The sequence below is a fragment of the Cebidichthys violaceus genome, unplaced genomic scaffold, assembly GCF_023349555.1.
Source record: "Cebidichthys violaceus isolate CVI_PGR_0920_01 unplaced genomic scaffold, fCebVio1.0.p SCAF_76, whole genome shotgun sequence".
Taxonomy (NCBI): domain Eukaryota; kingdom Metazoa; phylum Chordata; class Actinopteri; order Perciformes; family Stichaeidae; genus Cebidichthys; species Cebidichthys violaceus.
In genome coordinates, this window is record NW_027176960.1 from 362,501 (window position 1) to 380,631 (window position 18,131).

The 18,131-nt window shown below is 44.9% G+C and overlaps 1 protein-coding gene across 1 annotated transcript in view; it reads left to right on the forward strand.

Moving 5' to 3' along the window:
* LOC137892150 (melanoma receptor tyrosine-protein kinase-like) overlaps positions 1–16,467 on the forward strand; it is a 28,583-nt gene extending 12,116 nt beyond the window's left edge. The window contains exons 2-27 of the mRNA XM_068737085.1: positions 597–748; positions 2,162–2,369; positions 3,021–3,155; positions 3,273–3,341; positions 3,790–3,908; positions 4,493–4,634; positions 5,067–5,180; positions 6,054–6,180; positions 6,291–6,364; positions 6,550–6,640; positions 6,797–6,996; positions 7,080–7,212; positions 7,525–7,615; positions 7,831–7,988; positions 8,089–8,121; positions 8,811–8,955; positions 9,112–9,234; positions 9,820–9,918; positions 10,301–10,486; positions 11,260–11,415; positions 11,567–11,642; positions 11,829–11,975; positions 12,097–12,194; positions 13,471–13,614; positions 13,820–13,913; positions 14,131–16,467. Of these exons, the coding sequence (XP_068593186.1) occupies positions 597–748; positions 2,162–2,369; positions 3,021–3,155; positions 3,273–3,341; positions 3,790–3,908; positions 4,493–4,634; positions 5,067–5,180; positions 6,054–6,180; positions 6,291–6,364; positions 6,550–6,640; positions 6,797–6,996; positions 7,080–7,212; positions 7,525–7,615; positions 7,831–7,988; positions 8,089–8,121; positions 8,811–8,955; positions 9,112–9,234; positions 9,820–9,918; positions 10,301–10,486; positions 11,260–11,415; positions 11,567–11,642; positions 11,829–11,975; positions 12,097–12,194; positions 13,471–13,614; positions 13,820–13,913; positions 14,131–14,480 (3,464 nt within the window). The 3' untranslated portion in view covers positions 14,481–16,467. The remainder of the gene's footprint in view (positions 1–596; positions 749–2,161; positions 2,370–3,020; positions 3,156–3,272; positions 3,342–3,789; positions 3,909–4,492; positions 4,635–5,066; positions 5,181–6,053; positions 6,181–6,290; positions 6,365–6,549; positions 6,641–6,796; positions 6,997–7,079; positions 7,213–7,524; positions 7,616–7,830; positions 7,989–8,088; positions 8,122–8,810; positions 8,956–9,111; positions 9,235–9,819; positions 9,919–10,300; positions 10,487–11,259; positions 11,416–11,566; positions 11,643–11,828; positions 11,976–12,096; positions 12,195–13,470; positions 13,615–13,819; positions 13,914–14,130) is intronic.
* Positions 16,468–18,131: the final 1,664 nt, after the last annotated feature.

The following is an 18,131-nucleotide window of genomic DNA, read 5'->3' on the forward strand; positions in this document are numbered from 1 at the left end:
GCTGCAGAACGCATGTCATGATGCTGCTGAATGCATGTCATGACACTGCAGAACGTATGTTATGGCGCTGCAGAACGTTAGTTTATCCTGGTTGTTTCCGACGTTCTGCAGGAAGCTGCTCTCTCGTTCTAACTGAGCCTGTAAGGTTTCATTCCTCTCTGACAGATAATTGTCTTCATGTGTTCTGCGGTTGAACCGGTTCTTCTTTGTGAAGGCGTCACACCTTCCTGTCTCTTAAATACTTCACGTAATGACTTCTTATCCGGAAATATCGCTGTGGTACCTGATGGGATGTTACAGGTTTAAACATTCAACACTTCAGCAACCACATGAAAGTATGAAAAGTATGAATTAGAAAACAAGGTGTCAGATACCATGTACAAGTACTGTGTTTGAATACAGATGTGAGATACTTGCACTGTTCTTGAGTCTTTACATGTTATGTTACTTCATACTTTTACTGCATTTATCTGACAGCTTTAGCTGCTCTTCAGATTTTAATCGTTCAATTTTAATTTCAATACAACCTGAGTAAATCAGGAAACTAGTGGCCGTCACAGGAACTGCAACTAACGTCCGTCTCTCCATCTTTTCAGTGTGTCAAGGAATGCACAACTACCTGACGATGCTGGGGACTCGTGACTATCACTATGACAACATGGTGAGGATGTACACCAACTGCTCCGTGGTCCTGGAGAACCTGGAGGTCACCTACACCCTGGAGCACCAGGACCTGTCCTTCCTCCAGGTCTGTGTGTTGAAGAGGTCATTTGGTGTCAAACACATTTTCTATTCCTGCTGATTCATTTCCAATCTACAAACATAGTTTGTAGATTCTTTCCTGCTGCTGGTTTCAGTTCCTTTCTATGTTTCTGTCAGAGTGACATTTCCTTCCTGTGGTGCTGCAGCTTTTTAAAAACTCTCTCTGTGTTGCATTCGAGGACGCTCTGACATCCGTGAACTGATGGTCAACTGCCAAATAGCTTTGCCTTGAGGAGCTCTTGTTGTCAGAAAAAAAATCCCAAACCTCCGGAAGATAAACACGGACGCTGTGAAGCAGGTCAGAGCGTCTACCATCGCCAACGGAGGGAGGTCACAACAGTCCACAGCTGCATGTCCATCTTTAATGTACCTGTGAGGTGAAGTCATCCCTCTGAAACGAGTCAATCAGCTGCAAATATCAAGGAACAGTTTGAACATTTTATGCCTTTTTAAACTTCTGGTTTGAGACATGAACTGGCCTGAAAATAAATATAACTATGATATGATATTGATCATAGCCAATAATGCTGCACAACTTCCAGACTTCATAGATGAGACTGATCACACCGATCTCCAGACAGCAGACTTTAGTCCACTTCGTCTGTTAATATATCTTCAATCTGATAAATGACTAATGTCGATTCACCATTAATCAATAAATCACTAGTTGTGTTTCCATTCACACATTTGTGTGTCTATGAGAAAATGACTCTACTTCTCTCTAGTGTCCAGCAGGGGGCGACTCCTCTGGTTGTATAGAAGTCTAGTCTAAAATGACTCTACTTCTCTCTAGTGTCCAGCAGGGGGCGACTCCTCTGGTTGTATAGAAGTCTAGTCTAAAATGACTCTACTTCTCTCTTGAGTTATTCCCTCAGTAAACATTGTAAACATGAGTTTATGGTCTCAATCTCTAGTTTACAGTCTTCTTCAATACAGCATGATGTTCATTTAGTACATTATGCTCCATTTAGAGTCAAACAGACCATAAAGCAGGGGATGCTTTAGGGGCGGGGCTACACGCTGATTGACAGGTCTCTACGTCACTCCTCCTCAGTCCAGATATGGTCACTTCCTGTTCACTGTTTGCAAAAAACAAGATGGCAACGGACAAAATGCTGAACTGGAGGCTTCAGAACATCACAACGACTACTTCCACTTCTTGTATAGTCTGAGCTCCAAACCCGCTGATGGAAACACACACAATTCACATTTCCTTTTTTTTGCAAAATTTGACTGTTGACGTCTTTATAGATGAGCTGAAACCAGCGGCTGCGTTAAAGGAAGGAAATCAAGATTGTTGATTGATTTGGAAAATGTTGAGCAGGAATTAAAAATATTTGCAATTTGTAGAAGAAAAAAATGAAAAACAACCGCTGATGATTTCTTCTTCTCTCTTCAGACCATCCAGGAAGTGGGCGGCTACGTTCTGATCGCCATGAACGAGGCTGCCGACATCCCGCTGGTCAATCTGAAGCTGATCCGAGGCCAGAATCTCTATGAAAACCAGTTCGCCCTGCTGGTGATGTCCAACTACAACAGGAACCACTCGTCTGCTACGCTCAACTACACCAGCGGGCTGAGACAGCTGAGGCTCAGCAGTCTGACAGGTACACACACACACACACACACACACACACACACACACACTCACACACACACACACACACACACACACACACACACACACACACACACACACACACACACACACGTACACACGTACACACACACACACACACGTACACACGTACACACACACACACACACACACACACACACAATCAATTCCTAATTGAGCAGACGAGCTGCTGCCCTACAGCTTCAGTATTTACCTTCTTCTCATTACAGTGTTTACTCTCATTGTGTTCTGCTTCATTCCATTTCATAAGCTGCTCGACGAGTGTTGGAGGTGTTGCCTCGCGGGGCTGGCAGCGGGCCGGGGTGGTGGTGGGGGGTTTGCTTAGGGTGGAGATTAAACACTGTTTATAAATCTTCAGTCAACACCAGATTGTGCTCTGGCAGCAGGAAGTAGACCGCACCCAGAGACGTTAGATCCAGCCGCATTAACTGGACTGAAAGTATCTTGTCGCTCCGCATGTGAAGCTGGAGGACGAGTCCAAACATAAACTGTGATGTAATTTAGTTTAACTGCAGGAACACACAATAGTTTGTCCTGGAATTTTGTTCTGCACCGTGCCTTTAAATGATTTGACTTGAGGACTCCAAAAAAATGCTCAAACTTCATCTTCTCCTCACAGAGATCCTGAAAGGAGGCGTAAAGATGACCCACAATCCTTTGCTGTGCAACACTGAGACCATCCAGTGGTGGGACATCCTGGACAAGGACAGCAATTCCAGCGTGCTTTTCAAGATGGACACCTTCACGCGTAGATGTAATGATAGTAATAATATATATATTTTGATGTGGGATAAAGATGAGGCTTCCTCATTCAGCTGCTGCTGAGCATTAATGTGTGTATGTGTGTGTGTGTGTGTGTGTGTGTTTGCAGGTGAGAAGTGTGACCCGTTGTGTGTTGACGGCTCGTGTTGGGCAGCAGGACCGGATCACTGCCAGAGATGTAAACACTACTTAATCTAACTTCACCTCTTCAACATTCAAGTTGGCCAAAGCACACTGTATATAATCTATCGGGCTTAATAATAATCATATCCAGAAAATTTGGCGCGCTTCTCCTCACACAGCGTTGCCAACACCTGCGCAAAAAATACACCAAAACGTGCGGTCTGATCGAGAATGGTGTGCAATGACTTTTCTCAGAGATTCGCCCAGCGGTTTTCCCAGAAATCCCCAAAAACTGAGCAAAATTTACCCATTGACTTGAATGGGTTTTCGTCGTGAAAAGAGCTAAAAAAACACTTAACTTTATAGTACTTCTTCCTCTGCCCTCTCTGCATGGATCCATTTATTTTTTTTTGCAAAGAAAACAAATATAGACAACTTAGTAATCCTTCATGTTGATGAGCTGTACTGCAGGAAAAGCACTGAAGTGTGTCCTTGTGTCTCAGTCACCAGGTTGCAGTGTGCGGAGCAATGCAGCAGAAGGTGTCGTGGCCCCAAACCCAGCGACTGCTGTAATGAACACTGTGCGGCCGGCTGCTCTGGACCTCGAGCCACCGACTGCCTGGTCAGTGTGCAACATGTGCTAAAAGAAGACCTTCACGGTCGCTTCAGAAACACGGGATCTCGAGACTTACCTGTCTCTGTCTTACCTGTCCCCACGTTGAGTCCCCCATGAAGCCTCGGGCCTAACCCTATCCTGATGGGTCTGCTACTGCTGTGAATAAGAGGCAACATTGCTAAATAATTACAGTAAAAAATACTCTTTTACTTAGTCACTAGTGCCGGGTATTGTTTTAAAAAGGTACCAGTACCCTTAAAGTGATACCAGATAATAACTCTGATAACCCCCAGTTTATGTTCTGCACAACTATTGTGAAGTCCACACAGAAGCTGTAAAGGAACAAACACCACTTGGTACTGAGTTGCTCAGCTTGTAAACTGGCTACTTGTGAAACAATTCGGTCGTCTCTCAACTCAAACTCCAGTCTTGTATCTCAAGTCTTGGTCTGGATAGCCTCGCTGGCCTCACTGGAACCCCACGAATACAGACCCATTGCTTCCAGAGGATGTCAATGTCAAAATTGAATTTTCAAAATGAACATTTCCTAACATATTTCCTGTCTCTGCGTCTCTCTACTTCCTCTCCAGGCCTGCAGGGATTTGAATGATGACGGCACCTGTAAAGACGCTTGTCCACCTCTGACACTCTACGATCCAAAGACCCACCAGGTGGTCAACAACCCCAACGCCAAGTTCACCTTCGGGGCAACCTGCGTCAAGGCCTGCCCACGTATGGACCTTAAACCCTCTAATTCTATTGTGATAACCCTGTAATTCATTCTAAATATATATAAATAATAATCACATTATGCCACAACATGAAAGTGTTGATCGAACAAATTACTTTCTATTGATGTAGCTGAAGAATCAATCCTTTAATGTCTCCATTATGAGTCAGTATGAAAAGTAAAACAACCACTGACCTCTGTAACACACCTGAATCTCTGACTGAACTGTTGGCTACAGAGTTGCATTATGGGTAATGTAGGCGCCGGGTTTTGACAAGACAAATGTGTGAAAAAAAGACGAAAAAGACGACATCTCTGGTTCTGCTGCATCGGTTTTGATCCTTTTTGAGTCAAACAGTGTTGAAGAAGTGCAGATACAACTTCTCATTTGACTTAATACAATTCTGCTTTGTTTTTGTTTTTCTTGCATGAAGATAACTATGTGGTGGCAGGTGGATCATGTGTTCGTACCTGCAGCGCTGGGATGTACGAGGTGGAGGAGAACGGAGTCCAGCGCTGTAAAGACTGTGATGGTCCCTGTCCCAAAGGTAGAGAGACCTAGAAAGACCTAGAAAGACCTAGAGAGACCTAGAGAGTTCTAGAGAGACCTAGAGAGACCTGGAGAGTCCTAGAAAGAACTAGAGAGACCTAGAGAGATCTAGAGAGAACTAGAGATATCTAGAGAGACCTAGAGAGACCTAGAGAGAACTAGAGATATCTAGAGAGACCTAGAGAGATCTAGAGAGACCTAGAGAGACCTAGAGAGTCCTAGAAAGAACTAGAGCGACCTAGAGAGATCTAGAGAGAACTAGAGATATCTAGAGAGACCTAGAGAGAACTAGAGATATCTAGAGAGACCTAGAGAGACCTAGAGATATCTAGAGAGACCTAGAGAGATCTAGAGAGACCTAGAGAGTCCTAGAAATAACTAGAGAGACCTAGAGAGAACTAGAGAGACCTAGAGAGATTTAGAGAGCACTAGAGAGACCTAGAGAGATCTAGATAGACCTAGAGAGAACTAGAGATATCTAGAGAGACCTAGAGAGATCTAGAGAGACCTAGAGAGACCTAGAGATATCTAGAGAGACCTAGAGAGACCTAGAGAGATCTAGAGAGACCTAGAGAGAACTAGAGATAACTAGAGAGATCTAGAGAGATCTCTCTGTAAATCATCTGTAAAATCGTCACAAACTCAGTAAGATATTAGTGAACCTCTGAAGTTTGAGAGTGAAGTTATTAAAAGTTACTTTAAGGCTAACTACGGTCGGATGCAGGCATTTGAAAAAGTCTTCTAAATGGGACGGCCTCGTCGCAGCCGCTGTGACGCAACCGGTCTACAAATGCAGCCTCCGAAGGATGCGGCCTCTGTCTGACCTGAATACTGAACAAATAACCCGACAGAGTCTTTTCTCTTCCTCCAGTTTGTGACGGAGTCGGGGTTGGCGCTCTGATCAACACCATAGCCGTCAACGCCTCCAACATCGAATCCTTCAGGAACTGCACTAAGATCATTGGGGACGTCTCCCTGATCGGAACCTCCTTCACTGGGTGAGACACTAACCCAGACCTAAATACTAGGTTTACCAGTCATCAAGATTTCCCCATGTGCAGTGAAGGAAAAGTGAAACTAAGGGGTTTTCTTTCATTGGCTCTTTCAGGGACCCGCACTATAAAATCCCGCCCATGGACCCGGCTAAACTGGAGTACTTCAGGACGGTGAAGGAAATCACTGGTAGGTCCAAGGAAGTCAGTGATGGAATAAGGCTGTAAAAGGTTTTTTATTTATTTTGGTGTACACCAATAAGTGTGTTTACATGTGAGCCTACCAGACATGATCAGGTTTTTGGAGTATGCCGTTCACGATCAGTGTGTGTGTGTGTGTGTGTGTGTGTGTGTGTGTGTGTGTGTTTCCTCCAGGCTTCCTGCTGATCCAGTCCTGGCCGGAGAACCTGACCTCTCTGTCAGTGTTTGAGAACCTGGAGATCATCAGAGGAAGAACAACCCACGCGTGAGTCAGCTAATAAAAATATTAAACTATCGTTTAAGTAATGTTTTGAATGCAGCGCTTTTACTTGACAAACTGTTACTACCTTTTGGTAAAAGATCAGAGTACTTCTCCCCCCCTGGTTAGAGGATGATCCATGTTAAATCTTTTCCTCTCCAGTCAGTACAGTTTGTTGGTGATGTGGGCGAAGAACCTCCTCTGGCTGGGTCTGCGCTCTCTGAAGGAGGTGAGTGCCGGTCGAGTGTTGATAAAGAACAACTCTCAGCTCTGCTACAACCGACCCGACCAGTGGACCCGCCTCTTCAGATCCAGCCACCAGACTCCCAACATGCTCAACAACGCTCCCCCAGACGTCTGCGGTGAGCTCCGAGACGTCCTTTCAGCCATCGCTGCTCAGAGGAGAGAATGAAATGAGAAACATCTTCTTGTCTGCCTCACACAGAACGACAGAATCGAACCTGTGACCTGGAGTGTACGGACGAGGGCTGCTGGGGTCCAGGTCCCACCATGTGTGTCTCTTGTCGCCATTTCAACCGTAGGGGGCGCTGTGTGGCGCTCTGCAACTTGCTGCAGGGGTGAGACAGCAGATTGTCCCTGCTGGGACTTGAACCTATGACCTTATCACTTAATATGCTCACATATGTTCAGTTCTCATGTCAGTAAACTTTGAGTACTTATATACTAAACTTGACTACTACTTTTACTTTAGGTGCTTTTATACTTTTGCTTGAGTAAAAGACTTTTACTTATAACGAGTATTTCTACACTATGTATTACTGCTTTCACTGTAGTAAAGTACTTCTTCCACCACTGATTGAGAAGCAGGCCGCTCTGTTGACCTCATGTGTAGATAAAGCTGCTGGTTTCTCTGTGTGTTTCGTCTGCAGCGAGCCCAGAGAGGTGGAGGTGAACAGCAGCTGTGTGGCGTGTCACCCAGAGTGTCTGCTGAAGACCGGGACCCCGACCTGCCGAGGACCGGTCAGTCCAGCTGCTGGTTCATTTCTATCGTATAAATCTTAATATGAGATCGAGTCTCACATTAATGCATATCACAAATTTTCTCAAAGTATTTAAAAACAAAAGATGTGAAGAGATCAGGTTGAGCAGTGCACTGAAAAGTCACAAATATCAACTTAAAAAACTCACTAAATTTTTAATGAATGACTTCATGACTCCTCTGGCGCCACCTGCAGGGTCCAGACCAGTGCTCCCAGTGCGCCCACTTTAAAGACGGCCCCCACTGCGTGCAGCGCTGCCCCCACAATGTGCTGGGAGACGGAGACACGCTGATCTGGAAGTACGCCGATAGGACAGGCCAGTGCCAGGCCTGCCACCAGAACTGCACCCAGGGGTGAGACACACATCAAGGCGTTGAGTGTCGTCTACGATATGAAGTGAAATAAGAAAAGTGACGTGAATATATAAGGAGCTTTTTGTCTCTGTGTCTGCAGGTGTTCAGGTGCTGGACTGTCAGAATGCACCAGGTAGAAATACAACAACACCAAAGTTCAATGAAAAGCAGTTTGTTTCTGCACGTTGCTTTGAATCCTGTTAGCTGATCCAAATTTAGGTCCGAGGTTCACAAAAAATTAAATAAAAACTGATTTAAGCTACAAACGAAGGAGTTTGTGACGTGTCCGTCCCGATCACATGACCCTTTTCAGGAAGAAAACAAACAGGTCTTCTAGTGATTTGTTTCAACATGGATAACATGTTCCCCTCGCGTTCTGTCTGAACACACAGTTCCGTTGTAAACGGAGGTTGGTGCACATTAGAATGGGAGTCAACAGGAATGCTGCATTTAAATGGAGATATATGGGATATATCAGTAGTTAAAGGGCAGTTGATCTAAATTCTACCTCACCATGCTAAATTTGAATAGGAGTCTATGTTAGCGTGCTAACATTGAATGTGAGTCAATGGGAATTCCATTTTTGCATATTAAATATGAATAGGTGTTAATAGTAATTTTAGCTTTTGAATGTCAGTGTTCAGTCCTCCCTTGCATTTTAACAGTGGTCATAATAAGATAATTATTAAATGGGAGATAATGGTAATTCTTACTTCTCTGAATGGGAGTCAATGGGAACTTTACCAGAGCATACATTTGATGAGGATGATACTAACGTATGATCACCTGAAACACAAACATCTGCTCCGTGTGTCCTCACAGCGCTGCCACCACCTCCACGCTGGCGGCGGGTGTGGTCGGCGGGCTCTTGATTGCGGTCATCGTGTCGCTGGTTGTCTTTGTGTTGCTGCGGCGACGACGAATCAGGAGGAAGAGGACGATGCGCCGCCTGCTGCAGGAGAGAGAGGTGGGAGAGGATGGGACCGTTAGATATAAGAATGGCTAACAAAACACAAAAATACACAAAGATGCAGAGTGTCAGAGAACGTAGAGTACTGTTTATAACCTGTAAATATTAATAATAATAGATTCCCGTGGACATTTAAAGTGTGTGTTTCTGTAGCTGGTGGAGCCGTTGGCTCCGAGCGGTGAAGCTCCTAATCAGGCGCTGCTGAGGATCCTGAAGGAGACGGAGTTGAAGAAAATCCGGGTGCTCGGCTCTGGGGCCTTCGGGACCGTCTTCAAGGTGAGAAGGTTTTGATCAAACAGTACTTCATGGTACTTGTACTGAAGATGTGTAGCAGGGATGGAAATGTCTTAACAACTATTGGATGGCATTAAATGATGTAAAAAACAAACATTCATGGTCCCCAGAGGATGAATCCCACTGACTTTGTTGATCCTTTGACTTGTGTCCAACACTTTGGTTTATCACCAAACACCTGCAGAATTAAAGACATTCAATCTGCCTCGTGACAATTGGCTAATATTAGCATGCTAACATGCTAAAGGTGGTAAACATGGTACACATTATACCTAAAACGAGTCGGAAAACCTAGTGGCTCCAACCAGTCAGACAGAAGTGCTGATAAACAGAACGTTACTGGTTTACTGTTGGAGAAGCCATCTTGGATTTTGAGCTGGAGGTTCGTCTCACTTTGTAAATCAGACATCATTAGAAGGTTAGCATTCTGCTCTTTGTATCACAACACTGACAAACTCATGCATTTCATCTGTCAGTTCCTTGCATCCATTTCATTTGACTGTTATTATTTTGACATATTTCTAAAGTTGTGCTGTTACTGTTGAACATGATAAATATTGCTATTAGGGTCTGTGGATCCCTGAAGGAGAGAACGTGAGGATCCCAGTAGCCATTAAAGTTCTCCGAGAGGCCACGTCGCCTAAAGCCAACAAAGAAATCCTGGACGTAAGACTCCTCTTCTTCATTCTGTTGACTCTTCTTCTTTCATCCAGCTCCTCCTCCTCCTCCTCCTCCTTCCTCGTCTTCACTTTTCTTCCTACAGAGTCAGATTATTACTGATCTGTGTGCTCAAAGTAATCACTTTGATATTTGTTATTCATGGATTACGTAATGCTCTCAAACGACTTGATTCTTTTTAAATTTGAATATAAACCAGTTTGATTTTGATGTTGGACGGAGATACAAGGACACACTTCACCATGTGAGACTAAAAGTTATCATGAATATAAAGGGTGTGTGTGAATAAATGGAGTGTACTGGTGTGTGTGTGTGTGTGTGTGTGTGTGTGTGTGTGTGTGTGTGTGTGTGTGTGTGTGTGTGTGTGTAGGAGGCGTATGTGATGGCGAGCGTGGATCACCCTCATGTGTGCCGTCTGCTGGGGATCTGCTTGACGTCGTCGGTCCAGCTGGTGACTCAGCTGATGCCGTACGGCTGTTTGCTGGACTACGTCCGACACCACAGGGACCACGTCGGCGCTCAGTGGCTGCTGAACTGGTGCGTCCAGATCGCCAAGGTGAGTCCAGAATCCCCAGTGGATCCTCTGCAGACCTGAGCTCCTTTGTCTCAGACGAAGATCTCGGCCTGAGGCGTCGGCTCACCGTAAGCCTGCCGAGGCCCGTTAGCCTGTGTGAGGTTCCTGTTAATCTGTTCAGACTCTGCTTTAAGGCTCAGTTAGATTCTTAAAGTGCTGGGAAAATCACAAACAACAAGGTCACGAGCTCAGAGAGAAATCTTCATGTTGCTCTGCAGCACTAAGCTTCCAGTTTGCTTCATTCAAGCTCTCACCGATGTGGGATAATATATATATAGATATACTGTATATATCATATATATATATATATATATATATATATATATATATATATACACACACACACATCTATCTATATATATATATATATCTGTTCACAGCCGGCTCACTAGGTCCAGGGTTTGAAACTCTTTTTCATTTGTTACACAATTTATGCCACAACCCGACGCTGAAGGCCAGTTCATACTTTCCACATCCTTCCTCTTCTTCATCCTCCTCCTCCTCTTCCTCCTCCTCCAGCTTTTGTCGGATCAAAACACATCATCTTCCGGCTAATAACACTCTATTTCAGAGTTCTTCAACAATGATAATAAATAAGCCAGTTGTAGAAGGTGTGTTTTTATATGACGTTTGAATTAAAAAGCAGTGATACAGATTGTGAACACTAACTTATTCCACTGTGTGTGTGTGTGTGTGTGTGTGTGTGTGTGTGTGTGTGTGTGTGTGTGTGTGTGCGTGCGTGTGTGTGTCTGCAGGGCATGAACTACCTGGAGGAGCGTCACCTGGTGCATCGGGACCTGGCGGCGAGGAACGTCCTGGTGAAATCTCCCAACCACGTCAAGATCACCGACTTTGGCCTCGCCAAGCTGCTGACGGCCGACGAGAAGGAATACCACGCTGACGGAGGAAAGGTGTGTTGTTGTTCAGTGTTTCCATGGAGGTGTATGAATGTGATCCTTCAAATGCTCACATCTCTTTTGATGTTTAAAAATGAACCGCTCAGTTGTTTTTTAAATCACTTTCAGTTTCTCCAGAAGTGGCTTCATGCTCGTGTCTCTGCAGGTTCCCATTAAGTGGATGGCGTTGGAGTCGATCCTCCAGTGGACCTACACACATCAGAGTGATGTCTGGAGCTTCGGTGAGTCAACCACCTCCACCTGCTCTGTGTCCAGTGATGCTGGAAGCAATGTATTAACATTCTCCTGCACAAGAAGTTAGGAGACAGGAAGTGTGTCCCATTTTAAAACCATTGATGGAGCTTGTGATGCGTCTTCATTGATATAGAGCCAGTCCATTTGGTCAGTCTCTGGTCTGTGGTCTGCAGGTGTGACGGCGTGGGAGCTCATGACGTTCGGCTCCAAGCCGTACGACGGCATCCCGGCCAGCGAGATGGCCTCGGTGCTGGAGAGAGGAGACCGGCTGCCCCATCCCCCCATCTGCACCATCGACGTCTACATGATCATGGTGAAATGTAAGAGCTTGGAGTTAAACGCTGACTACAAAGACTGCAGTCCCACGTTAAAGTGGACAGTTAACACCTGAGAGTCCAGCTGAAGAAATGTTTCTACCCATGATGTCCTCTCTCTCTCCAGGTTGGATGATCGACCCGTCCAGTCGGCCCACGTTCAGAGAGCTGATTATTGAGTTCTCAAAGATGGCCAGAGATCCATCCAGATACCTGGTCGTACAGGTACACCGTGTGTGTGTGTGTGTGTGTGTGTGTGTGTGTGTGTGTGTGTGTGTGTGTGTGTGTGTGTGTGTGTGTGTGTGTGTAGTCTCTAGTTCACAAACATTGCAGTTTATAACAACTTGAGTCTTATGTATGTCATTTTATCAGTAATAATAATAACATTGTACCCGCCAAGTCAACAGCTGAGATCTGTGAACATGTTGGTATCACGGAAAAGAAGAAACATGATCAGACAGTTTGGAAACATCCATCCTTCCATTTACTTCCGCTTATCTGGGGCCGGGTCTCGGGGGCAGCAGGCTTAGGAGGGTGTGTCAGACGTCCCTCTTCCAAGTAACGCTTTCCAGCTCCTCATGGGGAACCCCCAGGCCAGATGAGATATGTAATCTCTCCAGTGTGTTCTGGGACTTCCCCTGGGCCTCTTACCAGTTGGACGTGCCTGGAGAACCTCTAAGGGGAGACACAACGCTCCGGTACAACGCCTGCAGCACTGCTGACGTGGCATCGAACCGCCTGTCCATCTCGCACTCCATTTTACTCCATTTCTACTCCGTCGCTTGAGGCAGTGACTCATTCCTAACCCCTGAGGGTGCAATCCACCCTTTTCTGGTGGAGAACCACGGCCTCAGACTTGAAGGTACTGACTCTGTGCATAAGTAGTACAAACAACAGTCAGAGACTTCCCCTCAGCGACTCTCTTCCCTTAGGGAAAACTCCATCACGGTACCACTCAGCTGGGGGCTTGTGAGTATCCCTTCACCCGGTGGGGCACCTGTCACCCTGGGCACCTCCAGAAAAAGATAGTCCAGCCTCTCTCCAGCAGTTTGGTTCCAGGACCAGTGTGTGCAGGGGTGAGCCTAACTATATCTAGTTGGTACCGCTCCACCTCCCGCACCAGCTCTGGTTCCATCCCTGCCAGAGAGGTGACATTCTACGTCCCTAGAGCCAGTCTCCTATGCCAGGGGTCGGCACACCTTGGTCCCCTTCGTTGCCTGCCGCTGAGCTCACATTGCCCCCGAACCCAATCTCTGAAAGTGGTGGGGCCACAGGGCGGTGGCTCCATGAAAATTCTTCGGGTTGTGCTTTCTTATTTTTATGCTTTGGCAACATTGTTCTTCTGAAATCTTCATGTAAATAAAAGCTACATTGCATTTAATTGAATACATACAAAAATACCTCGAAAACTGGATACACAAAATGAGTTCTGGTATTGTACTTCTGTTATAGTATTGTGTTGTCAGACTAAATATGAACATCATTGTGACTCCTGTCTCAGGGCGACCTCCCCAGTCCGACAGACAGCAGGTTTTACTCTCGCCTGCTGAGCTCAGACGACATGGACGAAGTGGTCGACGCCGACGAGTACCTGCTGCCTTACAAAGGAACGGGTCATCATGACAACCATACCTGCCACGCCACGGTAAACAAACACTCCTCTTAAACCTGCAGAAGATGATGTTTTTGGCCTCTTGTTGTCTCCGTTTGATATTTGAGTTGCTGAAGAAGTTGGAGATGAAATAGAGTATAAAAGGAAGAATAAAGAATTAAAAAGCAGACAAACCTTTTCTCCTAGTGTTGTGTTAACAGGATGTTCATCTTCTACTGCCTCTCTGTCCTCACATCAGAACGGTCATCCAGTCAGACAGAACAGCATCGCTCTGCGTTATATCTCCGATCCGACTCACAACGCGCTGGATAAAGAAGACTTCAGCGGCCACGGTGCTCATCTGTCGATCACATCTTATTAAATCAGAAAACCAGTGAATGAATGAGCAAATGATAAAGTAACAGTTGTAAAATAAAACAGGTAGAATAAGTGGTTTGGATGAAAGTCAGTCATTTGTATTGATGCAGACCAGAATGTCTCTCAGTGCTTCACAATGAAAAGACAACAGACATAAAAGAAGAGTTAATAAACCGGTTTTCTCTCTTTCAGAGTACATGAACCAGAGTCTGAGTGAAACCAGCCGGAGCAGCAGGCTGTCGGAGGTTTTGAATCCCAACTACGAGGACTTAAGCCTGGGATGGGGCGCCGCCTCTCTCCCCTCCCCGCTGGAGGACCTGAAGTCTTTGGGACCTGAATACCTGAACACCGCGCAAAGCTCGCTCCCCTTGGCCGCCAGCGACCGTCTTGACAATCCGGACTACCAGGCCGACTTCCTGCCGCGGGCCACGCCCTTCACCGCAAACATCACCACTGAAACCGGGAACGGTCTGTTCCTCCCAGCGGCGGAGAACCTGGAGTACCTGGGTCTGGGTGCTGCACTGCACGCACCCGTCCGCTAGGGGGCAGCAGCATCCAGACAGTGGAAATCAAACGTTTGGTATTTAGCTGATTTTAAATGTGAAGTTCTACAGGAAATGCTGACTGAGCATTAGCATCTTCTGCTACACTGGAACACAACCTGCACGATAAGCGCTGCTCAACGGCACTCAGGCAGCAGTTACAGTCTTTTTATTGTCGGGATTCAAACCAACCTAACTCTGTTTCCTTGAACCTTTAAAGGGCTGCATTCATTTGTTTCAGAGCTGTTGAGACACTTCAGTTTCACCAGATCAGGGATTTGAATTGGTCCGTCTGGGAGAGACGCTGCAGGACGGGACAGACTTTGGAGACATGGACAAAGTTTAAGAAGCACAATAAATCCCTTCCTTCTCTTCCACTCCACCTTTCCTTTGCATCAGCATTTGCATGAGTTTGTTGGTCGACACTAAAAACAGGAGAAATAGAATCAGGACGTTGTGCGCAGAGGTTTAAACATGTGCAGAAGACTCACCAGAGCTAACAGAGGCTGTAAGGGGGGCAGTGTTCAGGAACACATGATGGATCCTCAGCTCCACCAGGATCCAGCAGCACGGTGGCGCCCCCAGCTGGTGGGGAGACGGCTCTGCAGCTAAACTGAGTTACATTATTAGACATTTTAAAACCTCTGTTTTAGCATTCATTACATGTTCCTGTACTGCTGTGAATGATAGACAGAGGGACTCACGTAGGTTCTGGTCGTTAGACACTAAATGATGACATTCTGAAGTAAATGACATCACTTGATCTTGTTCAACGTGCTGCCCATCTTAAACTTTGAGCTGCGTTTCCATCTCCATCTTCTAAATAGTCAGAAGCTCTCGTTTTAAAAACCTCGGCCTGTGAAAAGTGTTGAATTGAAGGCGCAGTGATTCCAGAAGAACAGTCGTGTTCACAAAGGCAATATCGTGTTTTATCTTTGGTTGGACATCGGACGTCAGGAATCATCTTTGTTTGTATTTCCTGCTGTGGACATTTTTAAAGTTGTCATGTACAAAGAAGAAGAAGAAGAGACTCTTTGGACACAGACGGGTGAACGCTGGAATAACTTTGTAAATATTAAGTGTGCTCACATGTTGAATGAATAACGAGTAAAACCTTCTGTCAACATTTGACTTGAAACATGTCGAGTTGAGCTTTGATGAGTTTGTACTGAAATGTAAAACGTTTGTTTTTCTGCCTTTACTTGACGAGAACGAGCCAAACTGTGATCGGCTGTTACTGCACACTGACTATTAACGAGCACTGCTTGTTTCTGTTTGTCTGTTGAGTCGCTGCTCATCTTCAAAAAGCTTCAGAAAGCGTCACACAACAGGAAACACGTTTCTACATATTTATTTATACATATTGTTGAATTCTGTTTTTTTGTGTTAATTAAATATTTGCATAAAAACAAGTTGATAGAAACAAAGTTATTGTTGCAACATTTGCTAAAATTGTGACTGAGAAAAATAGATAATTGAATTACAAAATATTGTTGCATCTTACGACACATTTGTGCATAAAACTACGCGTCTAAATGAGGTTGTTACAAGTCAAAGACACGATGTGTAAAATGACATCACCTGCTCTAAATAACAGAACAATGATGTGATGTTAGATGACATGAAGCCGACCGGAGACACAACAGCTCTGATCTTTGCAGATGATGAAATATTTACTGAAAGTCAAGATTCTGACTTCATGAACTAATGAAGTCCTGATATCAGGACAACGATGATGAAAACGCTCCACAGAAAACGAGTCTGTAAATATGAATCAACAGAGGCAGCACTCAGCTTCCATAGAAACGACACTGAGGATCACGTTGAATGTCTGTAAATGATTTATTCTGTTGAAGTTTAGCTTTAAATGTTGTGAAATGTGAAATGTGTTGTGAGAACTCTTTGTTTTACAGGTTCAGATAACTTGTTAACTAAACCACCATTTTGTTGGAAAAAACATTAAAGTTGTTGTTTCTGTTTTATTGTCTGACGTCAGATGAAGCTGAGTATCTGCACGATAACGAGGTGAACGATTCATCCAAAGGAGAAGGTTCTGGTTCGTGGTCTCGACGTGCTTTGTCACTGATTTTACCCCAAAAAACACAGTTTCACCCTCAAAGATCCTCGTTGATTTAAAGTGACATTGAGGAACTTTTACCTGGTCCTGAACCAGTCTCAGTTTAGTCCTGATCCTCTATGTGAACCAGTCTCAGTCTAGTCCTGATCCTCTATGTGAACCAGTCTCAGTCTAGTCCTGATCCTCTATGTGAACCAGTCTCAGTGTAGTCCTGGTCCTCTATATGAACCAGGCTCAGTGTAGTCCTGATCCTCAATATGAATGATGAACATGATGTGAAGATAGAATGAAAACATAAAAATAATATATATAATATAAACCAATGAACAGGAAAGAGAACTCTAAGTTCAATAAAACTGATTCCTGCTGAGTGTTCTGTTGTCTAACTAGATGAATCTTTAAAATTTCTTTAAATCTTTAGTTTAAACTCAGTTTAGTTTCAGCTGTTAATAATTCATTCATCAGGACTGAGCTCTAAACATCAGTCGAGGTGGTTTTATCTTTCATGAACTGATTTTCAAAGTGGATTAAACAAAGTGAGAAGTTTTATTAACAGACAGACAAACTCAGGATGTAACTGCATGTAGAGATCACGGCTCTATTTGATGCTCATTTTACATCAACTTCATTGTTCCAGAAGGAAAAAAGACTTGAACATAAAACACATGAAGATATCCCACATTTCACAAACAATCCAATCGTCATCAATACCCTCAAGATATGGTTTCAATTTAGACGGAACTTTGGTTTGAACTATCTTCTTAGCATAACCCCATATGAAATAACCACCAGCTGGATTAGATGCTACATTCTCTCTCTGGCAAAGAAAAGGCATCGTTACATTTAAGATATGTACATAAACTGTGTATTTGCCAGCTTTGAGGATTTATCACACAAATTTAGAGATTTCCTTGGTCCAGTTTATTTCGATATTTTCAAATCCGCCACTTCCTTAAGTGTCATGACCCTAACTTTCCAAACATCTCTTCAGTGTCAGGCTTAGATGGCATGCTAGAATTCCCATTTGACTCAAAAAGGCTAATTTCCAGAATACATGACTGTTTCGCCTCTCTTAAAAACGTGACGCTGGCAAAGAGAAGGGTGGACTGGGAAGGTGAGCTAGGGGGTGACATAGAAGAAGACATGTGGAACGGTGCTTTACAAAGAGAGAATGACAGTTCCTCTTGTGCAAAACTTAGCATAATACAATTCAAAGTTCTGCATCAAGCTCATTTCTCAAAATTGGGGCCTGGGACAGGGTCTGGGATTGGGGCCTGGGACAGGGCATAGGATTGGGGCCTGGTACAGGGTCTGGTATTGGGGTCTGGGATTGGGGCCTGGTACAGGGTCTGGTATTGGGGTCTGGGATGGGGGCCTGGGATGGGGGCTGGGATTGGGGCCTGGGACAGGGTCTGGGATTGGGGCCTGGTACAGGGTCTGGGATTGGGGCCTGGGACAGGGCATAGGATTGGGGCCTGGGATGGGGGCTGGGATTGGGGCCTGGGACGGGGGCTGGGATTGGGGCCTGGGATTGGGGTCTGGGACAGGGCATAGGATTGGGGCCTGGGACTGGG